This window comes from Salvelinus sp. IW2-2015, unplaced genomic scaffold (assembly GCF_002910315.2).
Source record: "Salvelinus sp. IW2-2015 unplaced genomic scaffold, ASM291031v2 Un_scaffold3456, whole genome shotgun sequence".
NCBI lineage: Eukaryota > Metazoa > Chordata > Actinopteri > Salmoniformes > Salmonidae > Salvelinus > Salvelinus sp. IW2-2015.
Window position 1 is genome coordinate 7,036 of NW_019944736.1, and position 17,490 is coordinate 24,525.

Here is a 17,490-nt window from a genome sequence, read left to right on the forward strand (position 1 = left end):
GCAGGCAAACAGTCTGAAAAAAAGAGGATGGTTGAATGTAACTGGGGCTACGTCCTCTCATGGCAAATCAAAAGCGCACCTATAAACTTGGAGAAAAACGATCTAGGTCGCGGCATTCTGTGTGTTAGTGCATGATGATGAAATTGAGGCTACTGTGAATCAATCCACCATGGAGGGTAGCTACTGTTAGCATGATGCTAAACTAATCACACAGTTACTTCCACGTAACTGGGGCAGATATTACGAAACGTGGCTCTCCCTGCACAATATAAGATTATTAAGCCTCGTGGTATCCGCTTGTTGACAACTTGCCACCACGTGCATGTTCTACAAAACACATAGACATCGGTAGGGATGCTTTGGTAATGAAAAACACTGGCTTGCGGCCTTGCAGCGAAGGCAGCGTTTCAAAACGGCTGTCAATGTCTCCATCTCACTCCCTCTCTCCGTCTTTCGCTGCCCGGACTCACCTCCTCTGCGTGTTTCCTCAGCGCTTTCTCCGTTCATACTGCGTGATGAGCTGTTCGTTGTCCTCCTTTAACAGTTCTAGCTCCACTTCATGCTCCTGGTTTTCCGCGAACACCGAATTCCAGGTTCTCCAGCACAGCCACGACGAGCGGCATCAGTTCTTTCACCACGTCTTCGTCTTTTCCTATCAGTTTCTCGAACTCGCGTAGATGGAGTTGGCCAGGCCCCATACCCGCTCCGACATCATAGCCGATGTCCCCGGGTCGTCCTGGTACACTACTTCCGTCTCCAACTCCATTTTCTTCCCTTCCTTGAACAAATGGTCCTGTGAATAGGATTTCACTTACCCCGCCACTATGAATTCCGTTATTTCTTTAAGAAAATCGAATGTGATTCCTTTAAAAGCTTGAATTTGAAAAGACAATATCCGTTGCAATTGTACCTCCTGGAAGCGTTCATAGACGTGGATATTTTTCCTCCAGTTCTCGTTCTTCACAAGAAGAGGTGCGTTCAGTTCCTGAACGGTTGCTAACTGAGAATTTGTACTGATGACACGTTTTCAAAAAGTTAGTTTTGTAGTACGTTTGCTCCCGTTTGTGGTGTGGTGAGGTGTGCTGAAGCAAGAGTGGCGTTTAAAGCGGTCCATGCTTACAGGTTCCCAACCGTTTTATTATACCTCAGTTTCCCCAACCCACAAACTCCCGTTATCAACTGGTCGCTGTCCATACCGTTGTCGTTCAATTGAAGTTCCAGAACGAAAAACTTCTGAAGCCAGCCCAGCTGAGTATACCTTCACGTGTGACGTCATATTTACACGGGGAATGTAGTTTTACGAATATTTTACCTACAATGTTAACCTAGGGCTAGTCATATTTAGTCCAAACACATCATAGTAATACATAGAATACGACATATACTCGTAATAAAGGCATTTTTATTTAAATTCCGTGTCTCAAAAATACTTTAGATCCTGCTCTAAATAACATTACATTTTAGTTCATTTAGCAGATGCTCTTATGCCAGAGCGATACAGTTAGTGCATTATCTTTAAGATAGCTATCATCATGTAAGTAAAGTTTTCTCAAAAAGTAGCTAAATAATAAATAATATTTAAAAATAAGAAATAATAATAATAAATAAATATTTCTTCTAAATTATAATTGTATTTGTAACCCACTATCTCACAACCCAAAGACCTAAACTAAACAGACTAAAACAACCAACAGAAATGGTTTGTGTCCGTGTGTGTGTGTTTGGTGGACCTATTGCTGCCTGGCCCTGAGTCTTAGTGAAGGAGAATTGGATGTGATTCAGACCGTCTGTCTCTCTGTAGTCCCAGTCTCGGAGTCTTGGATGAAGTTGTCTGTAACCACTGATCAAAGCTCAGTTTTGTTATTTTAACCCCAAATGGCTGAGGTAAAAATTGTGGTAGGATGAGCTGATCCTAGGTCTGCTGTAGGGGTAAGGCAACCTTTAGCTCTATGGTGATCGTTCTGCCCACTGAGGTAGGGTCATGACTGTGTATGGGCCTGGATAGATGCTAAGTTCCTCTTCTATTTCTTTACCTTTACTAGAGGAGCTTAATATGTTACCTTTACTAGAGGGAGGAGCTTAATATGTTATATTTACTAGAGGGAGGAGCTTAAGACACTATTTTTTCATTTAACCTTTATTTAACAAGGCAAGTCAGTTAAAACTTCTTATGGCTGGGGGCAGTATTGAGTAGCTTGGATGAAAAAGGTGCCCAGAGTAAACTGCCTCCTACTCAGTCCCAGATGCTAATATATGCATATTATTAGTAGTATTGGATAGAAAAGACTCTGAAGTTTGAATGATGTCTGTGAGTATAACAGAACTCAAATGGCAGACAAAAACCTGAGAAAAAATCCAACCAGGAAGTGGGAAATCTGAGGTTGGTCGATTTTCAACTCAGCCCCTATTGAACTTACAGTGGGATATTGGTCCTTTTGCACTTCCTACGGCTTCCACTAGATGTCAACAGTCTTTAGAAACTTGTTTGATGCCTCTACTATAAAGGAGGGGGGAATGAGAGCTCTTTGAGCCAGGTGTCTGGCAGAGTGCCAAGACCTGAAAATGCGTGTTCACGTGAGAGTTAGCTTGAGTTCCATTGCTCTTCTACAGACAATGGAATTGTCCGGTTGGAACATAATTGAAGATTTATGTTAAAAACATCCTAAAGATTGATTCCATACATCGTTTGACAAGTTTCTACGGGCTGTGACAAAAAAAAATTACTTTTCGTCTGCTTTGTTTGCTCGCGCGTCATGGATTTGGATTACTGGGAGAACAACAAGGAGGTATTTAGACATAAATAATGAACTTTATCGAACAAATCAAACATTTATTGTGGAACTGGGATTCCTGGGAGTGCATTCTGATGAAGATCATCAAAGGTAAGTGAATATTTATAATGCTATTTCTGATTTATGTTGACTACAAAAGATGGTGGATATCTGTTTGGCTTGTTGTCTTGTCTTAGCGCTCTACTCAGATTATTGCATGGTGTGCTTTTTCGGGAAAGCTTTTTTTGAAATCTGACACAGCGGTTGCAATTAAGGAAAAGTTAATCTAAAGTTCCATGTATAATACTTGTATTTATCAACATTTATGATGAGTATTTCTGTAAATTGATGTGGCTCTCTGCAAAATCACCCGATGTTTTGGAACTCTGAATATAACCGCCAATGTAAACTCAGATTTTTGGATATAAATATGAACTTTATCAACAAAAATACATGTATTGTGTAACATGAAGTCCATGAGTGTCATTGATGAAGATCATCAAAGTTAGTGATTCATTTTATCTCTATTTTTCTTTTTGTGACTCCTCTCTTTGGCTGGAAAAATGCTGTCTTTTTCTGTGACTGGCGGTGACCTAACATAATTTGTGGTGCTTTCGCTGTAAATCTTTTGAAATCGGACACTGTGGTGGGATTAACAACAAGATACCTTTAAAAATGGTATAAGATACTTGTATGTCTGAGGAATTTTAATTATGAGATTTCTGTTGTTTTGAATTTGACCCCTGTACTTTCACTGGCTTTGTCATATCAGCCAGTGAAAGGCTGTCAGCCCAAAGAAGTTAAGAACAAATTCTTACTTACAATGACAGCTTAGGAACAGTGGGTTAACTGTGTTGTTCAGGGCAGGGATTTGATCTAGCAACCTTTCAGTTACAGTCCAACGCTCTAACCACTAGCTACTTGACTCTATCCACTACGCTACCTGCATCTAACCACTAGGCTTCCTGCCGCCCAGACGCATATCCAAAGCAGTTGAAACGATGCAGACTGACGGRTGGAACTGACAGAAGGAACTTTATTCTCACAGTATTATACACTCCGGATTATTTTATATCTTTACATATTTGAGTAGCAATGTCATGATTACTCAAGTAACAACTCATTCAGGATGATACAGTGAGAAAAGGTGTGATTGCAGATATAGCATGAAAGCCCTTCATACTGCAAGTGCCAGTAAAACCCAGTTATGTTTGATCTCCCCTCCTCTTCTCCACTCGCTTGTCCTGTCCTCTCAATTCTGTTCTGTCCTTTCTCACCTCATCCTCTCCTCCTCTCTCCATCCGATGAGCAGTCATGATAAACTGCTGAGTCACTAAACCTGCTGCTTCTGAGGTAGAATACAGCATCTTCTGTGTGTGTGTGTGTGTGTGTGCGTGCGCGTGTCCAATGTACCTTGCTCGATTAGGAATGTTTGTCTCTATAACATGAGTCCTGATTCACCCTTCTCATAAATGTAAGTGTGTAACTACTCATTCATAAACAGTTAAGGGTTTTTCCTAGACTACAATAGGTAAGTGCTGCCCACTTATGGACGCTGTATAATAGCCTGGCTGTATTTGTCTATACTCTTGTCTGATTACTGATGCTTTAGTTTAGAGCAGTGGTCACCAACCTTTACTGATGCARGATCACTTTGAGTCTAAATGCAATCCGGGATCKACCGCTCAGATTTTGTTTTAAACCTAAACCTATGCAACATTAACCAATTAAAAACAGTTCTGTAGCAATGAGGTTTGTGCAGTAGACTATAGGCCCAATACATCATCAMTGCATGTTGGCTATGCTTGAATTGCCCTGCCAAAGTTGTTCTTCTCAGACCATTTTGAAATTATATTAAAACATTTTAGGTATATGATCACACTKKTAATAGAACATTTGTTGGTATTACTTGCAAGGCACTGAGCATAATCATTTGCATTTATTTACTGGGACTGATGGTCTGCATCTGATGGTCAGTCAGAGGAGGGCGCAGCGGTGAAGCTGCCTCTCACCTGACTTACTTAAAGTMTGCATTAAAGTGTCTGTACTATAATAGGCGTGGCAAAAACAAATGTAGACATTGATAAATGCATTTCTATAGCTTCCAAAATGGTTTTTTTTTTTTTTACAATTGATAAGTACCAAGATGACTGCTAGGTGGCTTAAATACAGCACCCCCTGTCAGTCATCCAGGGTTAATACACATCATTGGTCTAGACAGGGGCAAATGGCTATGAGAGCAGAACACAGGTGGGATGTTTCTGATGACATGACTGGATTTACCGCGACAGGAAGACTGTTCTCCCAGTGTCTCTGTCTATCTTTGGAGAAGAAACAATGTACTAAAGATATTTACATGCAAAGTGATAGGAGGCTGACAGCTGTTTCTGTMAACTACAATAGCCAAGCAGGCAAACAGTCTGACAAAAAAGGATGGATGGTTGAATGTAACTGGGGGCTACGTCCTCTCATGGCAACATCAAAAGCGCACCTATAAACTTGGAGGAGAAAAAGATCTAGGTCTCGGGCATTCTGTGTGTGTTAGTGCATGATGATGAAATTGAGGCTACTGTGAATCAATCCACCATGGATGGGTAGGCTACTGTTAGCATGATGCTAAACTAATCACACAGTTACTCATCTAACTGGGGCGCAGATATTACGAACGTGGCTCTCCTTGCACAATATAAGATTATTAGCCTCGTGGGTATCCCTTGTTGACAACSTTGCACCACGTGCATGTTCTACAAAACACATAGACATCGGTAGGGATGCTTTGGTGATGAAAAACACTGGCTTGCGTGGCCTTGCAGCGAGAGGCAGCGTTTCAAATCGGCTGTCAATGTCCTCCATCTCACTCCCTCTCTCCGTCTTTCGCTGCCCGGACTCACCTCCTCTGCGTGTTTCCTCAGCGCTTTCTCCCGTTCATACTGCGTGATGAGCTGTTCGTTGTCCTCCTTTAACAGTTCTAGCTCCACTTCATGCTCCTGGTTTTCCGCGAACACCGAATCCAGGTTCTCCAGCACAGCCACGACGAGCGGCATCAGTTCTTTCACCACRTCTTCGTCGTATTTTCCTATCAGTTTCTCGAACTCGCGGTAGATGGAGTTGGCCAGGCCCGATACCCGCTCCGACATCATAGCCGATGTCCCCGGGTCGTCCTGGTACACTACYCCGTCYTCCAACTCCATTTTCTTCCCTTCCTTGAACAAATRGGTCCTGTGAATAGGATTTACACTTACCCCGCCACTATGAATTCCGTTATTTTCTTTAAGAAAATCGAATGTGTATTCCCTTTAAAAGCTTGAATTGAAATGGCAATATCCGTGTAATTGTCCCTCACTGGAAGCGTTCGATATACGTGGATACTTTTTTTCCTCCGGTTCCGTTCTCTCACAACAGAGGTGCGTTCAGTTCACTTGAACGTTTGCTACGTTGCAGAACTGTTTGTACTGAACGACACGTTTTCAAAAACGTTTTCGTACGTTCTTGAACAGACTGAGGTACGTTTGCTCCCGTTTGGTAGGTGTGGTGAGGTGTGACTTGAAGCAACGAGTGGCGTATTTAAAGGGCGGTGGCCATGCTTACAGCGTTCCCGCAACCGTTATTATTATACATCAGTTTCCCCAACCCACAATCTCCCCGTTATTCAACTGGTCGTTCAGTACAGCACCGTTTCTGTTCAATTGAATGTTCCAGAACGCAAAAACTTACTGAACGCAGCCCAGCTGAGTATACCTTCACGTGATGACGTCGTATCTTTACACGGGGAATGTAGTTTTACCGAATATTTGTAGCCTACAATGTTAAGCCTAGGGCTAGTCATATGATTTAGTCAAACACATTATAGTAATACCATAGTAATACGACAGTATACTGTTAATAAAGGCATCTTTATTTAAATTCCATTGTCCTCAAAATACTTTAAGATCCTGCTCTAATAATGATTACATTTACATTTTATTCATTTAGCAGATGCTCTTATCCAGAGCGATTTACAGTTAGTGCATTGATCTTAAGATAGCTATCAGTCATGGTAAGTAAAGTTTTCCTCAATAAAGTAGCTAAATAATAAATAAATAAAACATAAAAATAATATATGCAATAAATAACATATTTCTTCAATAAATTATACATTGTATTTGTAACCCACTATCTCACAAACCCAAAGACCTAAACGGCAGACTAAAACAAACAACAAAAAACAATTGGCAAAATTGTCCCACTCTAGAGGGATCATGTTTGTCAGTTATAAGCAAACACTGTGAAAGGAAAGCTATAATAAGACAGGAAGAAGTAGCCTACACTATTCTGTGGGGTTTTATGTGGCTGTATGACAGACTCGCTTGTATTATGATTCAGTGTAGGCTAGTATAGGCTAGTGACTCTGGATAATGTATGCATGCCTCAGTTGCTTCAGTGTTGTAGTAGCCTACTCAAGTCCGGCCTAGGAGTGTCTCGGTCTTGTCTTGGTGTCAGATACATTTTTACTCCTAATTTCTTGCCGAGACCAACCAATACCAGGGGAGTGAAAAACTCATACTTATCAGATCCCATAAAACCGCTTTGCCAGCCCAAATAGCCACACTCCTTTCATGACACATTAATATATTATAGACTATTTTCTGGTCTTCCTACTGTACTCTTAACATTACTGTCCTTTACTTTAATTGAAAAATATCCTAAAACTTTGTAGTGCTCCTCATCATTTCCTTGATGAGTGGGGATCATTGTTTGAAAGTTGCTCGCTCACTATTAGTAAGGGGAGTACTTGCTCAGATAGATGTTTTTCAGGTCTTTCTTCACCAATGGACAGGCGTCATTCACTCTGGTGAGAATAACCGTTTGGGGAATCCCTGCCAGAGCAAACTGATTTAATCCAGCAGTCCTTTTTCTCTCCGGGCAGTGCGATGACGCTCCTACTCAAAGACATAGTACACCTATAATACTATTAGTTTGTGTAGCCATCAAAATAATAGCAATGTACAGTAATTTTCTGACCTGGGTTGAAATATATGTGTATTTTATAATTTTCTATGTAAATACATATTTTCTGTGTATTTGAGTATTTTCAAATAATGTGGCCCAAATCAACTACTTCTATTGGAAGTATTTGAACGTTTTTTCAAATGATTGCGTAACACTTCATTTTAAGGGTCATTCTTACAGTGTGATTGCTGTAATAAGGACTTATTACAGTGTAATTCATTACAAGTATTGTAATGAATTGTGATAATTCATAGTTACACTGTAATAACAACATGTAACTGGTGGTAATTGCAGTCTGTAATTACAGAGGTGTAACAACTAATGCTTGTTCCCATGCTTGTTTCAAATGTTAAAGTTTTCGATAGCATCCCAACGCACCATTTTAGTCAGTGCTATCCAGGATTCCTTGGGACATCCTTACCCTAACCCTAACCTTTACCCATACACTTACCCTTACCTTATACTTTGAAAGTATTTTCAAATACTTATTTCCAAATAGATTATTTCAAATACCAACCAGACCTGGTTCCAATTTTTTTTTTATTTCACCTTTATTTAACCAGGTAGGCAAGTTGAGAAGTTCTCATTTACAATTGGAATGCATGGGAGTATATAAGTGTATTTGTATTTTTTCAAATACATGCAAATACTTTCCAAGTGTATTTCCAAATACTGTATATTCCAATATTCAACTACTTGTACTTTCAAATAAAATATATCAAAATACTGACTTCCAAATGACTTTTGAAATACCCTAAATAGTATTTGAACACAGGTCTGACACTAAAATTTGCACTCTCACCCATATCAGCGGCTCCTACTCTGATGTTCCTCATCTTCTGGATGACACCAATCAAGACAGCCATTTTATCAGCTGATATGACACTGACCAGACAGTGAACTCTGTCCTCAGAACTGTGGGTATTTATGTAGCCAGGATCCTCTTCTGATAATGGTGATATGGGACTAAACTAGCCAAGAGTGAAATTTAAAAAATGTGTTTAATCAATACTGACTAACTGACTGTATCAGAGATTCCTTGTTGGTGATATAGTGTTTCGCTTTGTTTACTTTACCTTGTGGCCCTCTTTTACATGGCCCTTTAGGGCGTTGATGATGTCATCCTTATGCACACCTTTGCCACTGCTTTCCTCCAGACCCATGACATCATTGAAGACGATGGGGTAGTAGATTCCATGTTTCCCTGTTTCAATTTTGTGGGTTTGGTACTGTAAAATAGGATGTGGCATTTCTCATGAATTATACACAGAATGCAGATTTGAAAGCATTGCAATTTGAGTTTGCAGTAATAATTCAGAATAGTTCACAGGCATTTGTGGTAATATGTTGTGGTTTCAATAAATGGGTTTCATATAACACTTGCTTATAACTTACTTAACTAACTTACTTTTCTGGTAATGCTTTCACCTGCAGCAGCGAAGTTGGCCAAGGTGATACTCGTAATGTGACCCTGAAACACACAATTGATGGAGTTGATGAAGCTGGATTTTCCCGCTCCAGCTGGTCCATGGAGGAGGATTCTGATAGTCTTCACTTGAGGGTTTCCAGGCACATAGTCTTTCAGTTTCTGCAGCATTTCCACTTCCTGACTGTCAGAGGGCAGTAGAGGACAGGTTTAGAGAGGTAGACTCAGCGATACATATCATCTCACAGCAGGCTTACAGAAAACAAAAACAAAATTCTAATCTTCCAAGACTGCCACATCATTTGGGTGATTTGTAATCTGTTGTTTTGTTGTTTTGACTTGTTTGTCGCACCACTTTGCATGATGCTGTCACATCACGGAGTGTACCTTTAAGTCAATAAAAAAGCAATGGTCTTGGAATGATGCCATTTACTTTATCGGAAGGAAAAGCAGCCAACAAGTGCTCAGCATATGTGGGAACTCCTTCAAGACTGTTGGAAAAGCATGCTTTTGAGGTTGGGGGATTGTGGAGGCCTGGTCATCTGATGCAGCACTCCATCCCTCTCCTTCTTGGTAAAATTGCACTGTGTGTTGAAAAAACAAATGAAGCTGGTTTAGAGAATGCCAAGAGTGTGCAAAGCTGTCATCAAGGCAAAGGGTGGCTATTTGAAGAATATAAAATATAAAATATATTTTGATTTGTTTAACACTTTTTGGGTTACTTCATGATTCCAAGTGTTATTTCATAGTTTTGATGTCTTCAATATTATTCTACAATGTAGAAAATAGTAAAAATAAAGAGAAACCCTTGAATGAGTAGGTGTTCTAAAACCTTTGACCGGTCGTGTATGTTGAAATAAATGCAATCAACATACTATAACATACTATTAACTACTATGATCTTAGATCAAATAGCTCTTCCTTATGTGTCATTAAACAGTTTTTCTGTTTATTTGTTAGTTTCTTATTTTGATACTGCTACAAATAAGTATTGTGTGTGGGCTAATAAGGGAGGCATAAAATCCTGTGCCGAGCTGCTATGACGCACACGACACATAAGACTGAGTTCAACCGAAACAGTAGAAACACCAGAGTGATTAGATATCTATCAAAAACGAGTCGATCACATACTGTAGGTACAAACACACTACAACTTGTAATGAATAGTCAGGGAGAAAAAGGTATAGATTCACACGCAGAGCGTGGCAGGTGTTTATTCCGGGAATTGTGGTCACAGGCAGGCAATGGTCATACACAAGTAGGCAAACACGCAGGTGAATCAAAACTAGAACTGAAGGCTATAACTGGTTCTCACAAACGAGCCAGGAAAAGGCTTAGTTAGTAGAGTCAAAAATAACAATACCTCACAAAGGCACAAACAGAATGAACTGAACTAAATAAGGAGCTGATGAGACCAGGTGAGTAACTAACACAGGTGAAATCAATGAACAAAAATTAAAGACAGGGCTACATTCAGGAACGCAAAGAAACAGGGCTACGTTCAAGAACACAACAAAACAGAATACAAGGTTGACTAAGAAAATAAGTACAGAACCTTACACAACTAACCTATAGAAGGCAAAGGTGATGCAGGTGATATAAACAGCAACATCTCTTCAAAGACAAAGTCCAATGTAATTGCTGTACATAACACAGACTACCCACCCACACATAGACAAGTCTCTTACTTATACTTTCACTTATGATATTGGTGCATTTTATTTAGCTGAGATTTTTTACACAGGTCTTCTCAGACTATGTGAGTGTAGTGTACAAAATGCTTCAAATGATGCAAAACATATTATAATCACACTTTAAGATTTTTACTTGAAAACTACTGCTGATGCACAATTTGTTGGCTGCATATCAACTAGACTAATAATAACAACACTAAAATGACCCTTAAAAATATGTGGTTAAACACCCAACTGTATAAAAAATAAGTAACTAAATTATATTATGTATGCCTAATGTCTGAATGTAACATACATCATTTTTTTCATTTTCCGGATTGTGTACAGATCCTTGCGACATGGGGCCTGAAACATGAGGCGATGACGGCGGATGAATGTCACGACAATGGGCCTCAGGATCTCATCACGGTATCTCTGTGCATTCAAATTGCCATCGATAAAATGCAATTGTGTTCATTGTCCGTAGTTTATGTCTGCCCATACCATAACCCCACCGCCACCATGGGGCACTCGCTGTTCACAGCGATGACATCACCAAACCGCTCGCTGTCTGCCATCTGCCCGGTACAGATGAAACCGGGATTCATCAGTGAAGAGCACAATTCTCCAGCGTGCCAGGGGCCATCGAAGGTGTGCATTTTCACACTGAAGTCGGTTACAATGCCGAACTTCAGTCAGGTCAAGACCCTGAAGACGGTTTCTGTCAGTTTGTGCATAAATTCCTTGGTTGTGCAAACCCACAGTTTCATCAGCTGTCCGGGTGGCTGGTCTCAGAGGATCCTGCAGGTGAATAAGCCGGATGTGGAGGTCCTGTGCCTGCGTGGTTACACATGGTCTGCGGTTGTGCCAAATTCTCTAAAACAACGATGGAAGCAACTTTGCCCACTGGTTGAGAAATGAACATAAAATGATGTGGCAACAGCTCTGTTGGAAATTCATACAGTCAGCATGCCAATTGCATGCTCCCTGAAAACATGAAACATCTGTTGCACTGTGTTGTGTGACAAAACTGCACATTTTAGAGTGGTCTTTTATTGTCCCCAGTGCAAGGTGCACCTGTGTAAGAATCATTCTGTTTAATCAGCTTCTTGATATGCCATACCTGTCAGGCGGATGGATTATCTTGGCAAAGGAAAAATGCTCACTAACAGGGATGTAAACAAATTTCTGTACAAAATGTGAGAGCGTACAAGTACTTGGGAGTATGGTTAGACAGTACACTGTCCTTCTCTCAGCACATATCCAAGCTGCAGGGTAAGGTTACACCTAGACTTGGTTTCCTCTTTCACCCCGTCTGCCAAACTAACCCTGATTCAGATGACCATCTACCCATGCTAAATTACGGAGATGTAATTTATAGATCGGCAGTTAAGGGTGCTCTCGAGCGGCTAGATGTTCTTTACCATTTAGCCATCAGATTTGCCACCGATTTATCACTGCACTCTGGAAACTGGCCATCACTGTATACCCGGCGCAAGACCCACTGGTTTATGCTTGTTTATAAAACCCTCTTAGGCCACACTCCCTCCATCTGAGATACCTACTGCAACCCCCATCCTCCACATACAAAACCTGTTCTGTCAGTCACATTATATTAACCTTTTACTGCAGTGGGCTAAAGCAGGGTCACACAGTGTTTCTTGGTAGTCTTAAACAAATCTACTTTGAAACAAAAGTATACACCTCACACACATAAACTCAGCACAAAAAGAAATGTCCTCTCACTGTCAACTGCGTTTATTTTCAGCAAACATAACATGTGTAAATATTTGTATTAACATAACAAGATTCAACAACTGAGACTAAACAAGTTCCACAGACATGTGACTAACAGAAATGGGATAATGTATCCCTGAACAAAGGGGGGTTCAAAATCAAAAGTAACAGTCAGTATCTGGTATGGCCACCAGCTGCATTAAGTACTGCAGTGCATCTCCTCCTCATGGACTGCACCAGTCTTGCCAGTTCTTGCTGTGAGATGTTACCCCACTCTTCCACGAAGGCACATGCAAGTTCCTGGACATGTATGGGGGGAATGGCCCTAGCCCTCACCCTCCGATCCAACAGGTCCCAGACGTGCTCAATGGGATTGAGATCCGGGCTCTTCGCTGGCCATGACAGAACACTGACATTCCTGTCTTGCAGGAAATCACGCACAGAATGAGCAGTATGGCTGGTGGCATTGTCATGCTGGAGGGTCATGTCAGGATGAGTCTGCAGGAAGGGTACCACATGAGGGAGGAGGATGTCTTCCCTTTAACGCACAGCGTTGAGATTGCCTGCAATGACAACAAGCTCAGTCCGATGATGCTGTGACACACCGCCCCAGACCATGACGGACCCTCCACCTCAAAATCGATCCCGCTCCAGAGCACAAGCCTCGGTGTAACGCTCATTCCTTCGACAATAAACGCGAATCCGACCAGCACCCCTGGTGAGACAAAACCACGACTCGTCAGTGAAGAGCACTTTTTGCCAGTCCTCTCTGGTCCAGCGATGGTGAGTTTGTGCCCATAGGCAACGTTGTTGCCGGTGATGTCTGGTGAGGACCTGCCTTACAACAGGCCTACAATCCCTCAGTCCAGCCTCTCTCAGCCTATTGCGGACAGTCTGAGCACTGACGGAGGTGTTGTGTGTTCCTGGTGTAACTCAGGCAGTTGTTGTTGCCATTCTGTACCTGTCCCGCAGGTGTGATGTTTGGATGTACTGATCCTGTGCAGGTGTTGTTACATGTGGTCTGCCACTGCGAGAACGATCAGCTGTCCGCCCTGTCTCCCTGTAGCGCTGTCTTAGGCGTCTCACAGTACGGACATTGCAATKTATTGCCCTGGCCACATCTGCAGTCCTCATGCCTCCTTGCAGCATGCCTAAGGCACGTTCACGCAGATGGGCAGGGACCCTGGGCATCTTTCTTTTGGTGTTTTTCAAAGTCAGTAGAAAGGCCTCTTCAGTGTCCTATGTTTTCATAACTGTGACTTTAATTGCCTACCATCTGTAAGCTGTTTGTGTCTTAACGACAGTTCCACAGGTGCATGTTCATTAATTGTTTATGTTTCATTGAACAAGCATGGGAAACAGTGTTTAAACCCTTTACAATGAAGATCTTTGAAGATCTTTGTATTTTTACGAATTATCTTTGATAGACAGGGTCCTGAAAAAGGGACGAGTTTAGTTATGGGCTTAAAAAAGAAAACCTGTACCAGGTTAGATACATTTTTTTGAGTTTGCACATCAGTATTATACTTTATATACATCACAAAAGACTGAAATAACAAAACTGTTTGACATAGAAACACCAGATTTTCTGAAGTCTTTTTGAAATAATGTTTTTTAATTAAGAAATTATGAAAAATATTAAATAACATTCCAGCCATGAGTCTACTTGGTCATTTGACTGCAGGAAAGAGCTCTCCATCTCTACATTCAAAACTCAATCATGGACTCTTACTGATACTGATACGTGATGTATTGTTGTCTCTACCTGTTGCCCTTTGTGCTGTTGCATGTGCCTAACAATGTTTGTACCGTGTTTGTGCTGCTACCATGTTCTGCTGCTGCCATGTTGTGTTGCTACCTTGTTGTTGTCATGCTGTGTTGCTACCATGCTGTGTTGTCATGTGTTGCTACCATGCTGTGTTGTTATGTGTTGCTGCCATGCTGTGTTGTCTTAGGTCTCTCTTTATGTAGTATTGTGATGTTTCTCTTGTCGTGGTGTGTGTTTTATCCTACATTTTTATTTTTAATCCCAGCCCCCGTCCCCGCAGGCCTTTTGCCTCTTGGTAGGCTGTCATTGTAAATAAGAATTTGTTCTTAATTGACTTGCCTAGTTAAATTAAAATAAATATATATATATATATTGTCCTGCTGAAAGGTAGATTCCTCTCCCAGTGTCTGGTGTAAAGCAGACTGAACCAGATTTTTCCCTCTAGGATGTTTCCCCATCCCGTTTCTTTTTATCCTTAAAAACTCCCCAGTATTTGCTGATGTCAAGCATAGCCATAGCATGATGCAGCCACCAATATGCTTGAAAATAAGGAGGCAGTTACTCAGTGATGTGTGGCGTTGGATTTGCCCCAAACATAAGAATTTGCATTAAGCTAAAAAGTGCATTCTTAAAATCTTTTTTATTTATTTATTTATTTTATTTATTTATTTTACCGTTATTTTACCAGGTAAGTTGACTGAGAACACGTTCTCATTTGCAGCAACGACCTGGGGAATAGTTACAGGGGAGAGGAGGGGGATGAATGAACATACAAGATGCATGTTTTGAATATATTTATTCTGTATATTTCGATTTTTTTCTCTTCACTCTGTCATTTAAGTCATTATTGTGGAGTCACTACAATGTTGTTGATCCATCCTCAGATTTTTCCACATTACAGCCATTGAACTCTGTAACCGTTTTAAAATCACCAATGGCCTCATGGTAACATCCCTGAGCAGTTTCATTCCTGTCCCGTAGCTCAGTTCAGAAGGTCTGGGTGAGGTGTCTGGGTGGTTTAATACATAATCCACAGCATAAGTATTAACTTTGCCATGCTTAAAGAGATATTCAATGTCTGATTTGTTATTGTTACCCATCTACCAATCACTGCCCTTCTTTATGAGGCTTTCGAAAAGCTCCCTGGTTTATTTCGTTGAATCTGTGCTTGAAATTCAATACTTGACTAAGGAACCTTATAGATTTTGTGTGTATAGGGGACAGTATTCAGACCTCTTGACTTTTCCACATTTTGTTGCGTTAGTCTTTTTAAAAAATTGATTAAATAAATAACAATCCTCAGCAATCTACACAGAATACCCCATAATGACAAAGCGAAAACAGCTTTTAGAATTTTTGCACAGAAATTAAACAGAAATTCCCTATTTAAACAGAAATTCCCTATTTACATAAGTATTCAGACCCATGGCTATGAGACTCGAAATTGAGCTTAGGTGCATCCTGTTTCCATTGATCATCTACAACTTGATTGGAGTCTACCTGTGGTAAATTCAATTGAATTGTCTGTAGAGTTCTGAGACAGGATTGAGTTGAGGGTACTGTGAGGGAAATGTTATGTTTATGTATCAAATCAATGCTACTTTCTAATAACTAATTAGATGGGTTCATGCAGGTGACTGATCGTGTATGGAGGAATCCTCACTATCACTCATCCTGAATATTGCTATGGAAACAACCAAGGTATGTCAGTTTCAAGGTCTCAACTTGGAGAGAGAGAGACAGCCTCGTGAGGTATTGGTCAGTCACATGTGCGAGCCACCAGTAGTGATGAATTAATTATGCTAAATCATGCAAATATAACTTGTCTGTGTATAGCCGTATATGAGACAACTGCTGGGACTGTCCCAACAAAACTTCTAATAGACCTGTACAGTGTGCAGTGTTTGTTATAACCTCTCCAGCTTGCTGATAATAAAGAGTGATTCATTTTAAGATTGGCTTCAGGTGTCCCTGGTGTGAATTTCCAACACAGTACCAAAACATTTCTGCAGCATTGAAGGTCACCAAGAACACAGTGGTCTCCATCATTCTTAAATGGAAGAGGTTTGGAACCACCAAGACTCTTCCTAAAGCTGGCTGCCCGGCCAAACTAAGAAAGGGGAGAAAGGCCTTGGTCAGGGAAGTGACCAAGAACGATGGTCACTCTGGCAGAGCATTAGAGTTCCTCTGTGGAGATGGGAGAACCTTCCAGAAGATAAACCATCTATGCAGCACCACCAATCAGGCCTTTATGGTAGAGTGGCAGATGGAAGCCACTCCTCGGTAAAAGGCACATGACAGCCCGCTTGGAGTTTTCCAAAAAGCACCATCAGAAACAAGATTATCTGGTCTGATGAAACCAAGGTTGAACTCTTTGGCCTGAATGCCAAGCGTCACGTCTGGAGGAAACCTGCCACTATCCCTACAGTGAAGAATGGTGGTGGCAGAATCATGCTGAGGGGATGTTTTTTAGCGGCAGGGACTGGGAGACTAGTCAGGATCAAGGCAAAGATGAACGGACCAAGTACAGAGAGATCCTTGATAAAAACCTGCTCCAGAGCTCTCAGGACCTCAGACTGGGGCAAAGGTTCACCTTCCAACAGGACAACAACCCGAAGCACACAGCCAAGACAACACANCTTCCAACAGGACAACAACCCGAAGCACACAGCCAAGACAACACAGGAGTGGCTTAGGGACAAGTCTCTTAATGTTCTTGTGTGGCCTAGCCAGAGGCAGGACTTAAACCTGATCCAACATCACTGGAGAGACCTGAAAATAGCTGTGCAGCAACACTCCCCATCCAACCTGACAGAGCTTGAGAGGATCTGCAGAGAAAAAATGGAAGAAACTCCCCAAATACAGAAGGGAGGCTGTAATCACTGCCAAATGTGCTTCAACAAATTACTGAGTAAAAGGTCTGAATACTTATGTAAATGTAATATTCAATTTTTTTATATATATACATTAGCAAAAAATTAAATAAACCTGTTTCTGCTTTGTCATTATGGGGTATTGTGTGTAGATTGATGAGGGGGGAAAACTATTTAATCCATTTTAGAATAAGGCTGTAACGTAACAAAATGTGGAAAAAGTCAAGGGGTCTGAAAACTTTCCGCAGGCACT

General features: G+C 41.0%; 1 protein-coding gene across 1 annotated transcript; it reads right to left on the reverse strand.

The window, feature by feature from the left end:
• Positions 1-655: 655 nt before the first annotated feature.
• On the reverse strand, positions 656-9,372 carry LOC112075899 (interferon-induced protein 44-like). Its single transcript, XM_070441107.1, has 5 exons — positions 9,169-9,372; positions 8,837-8,989; positions 8,582-8,731; positions 5,663-5,974; positions 656-793 (listed from the first exon to the last, which is right to left on the reverse strand). The coding sequence occupies exons 1-5, from the start codon at positions 9,355-9,357 to the stop codon at positions 656-658; spliced, it is 942 nt and encodes a 313-aa protein (XP_070297208.1). The 5' UTR covers positions 9,358-9,372.
• Between the last annotated feature and the right edge of the window lie 8,118 nt (positions 9,373-17,490).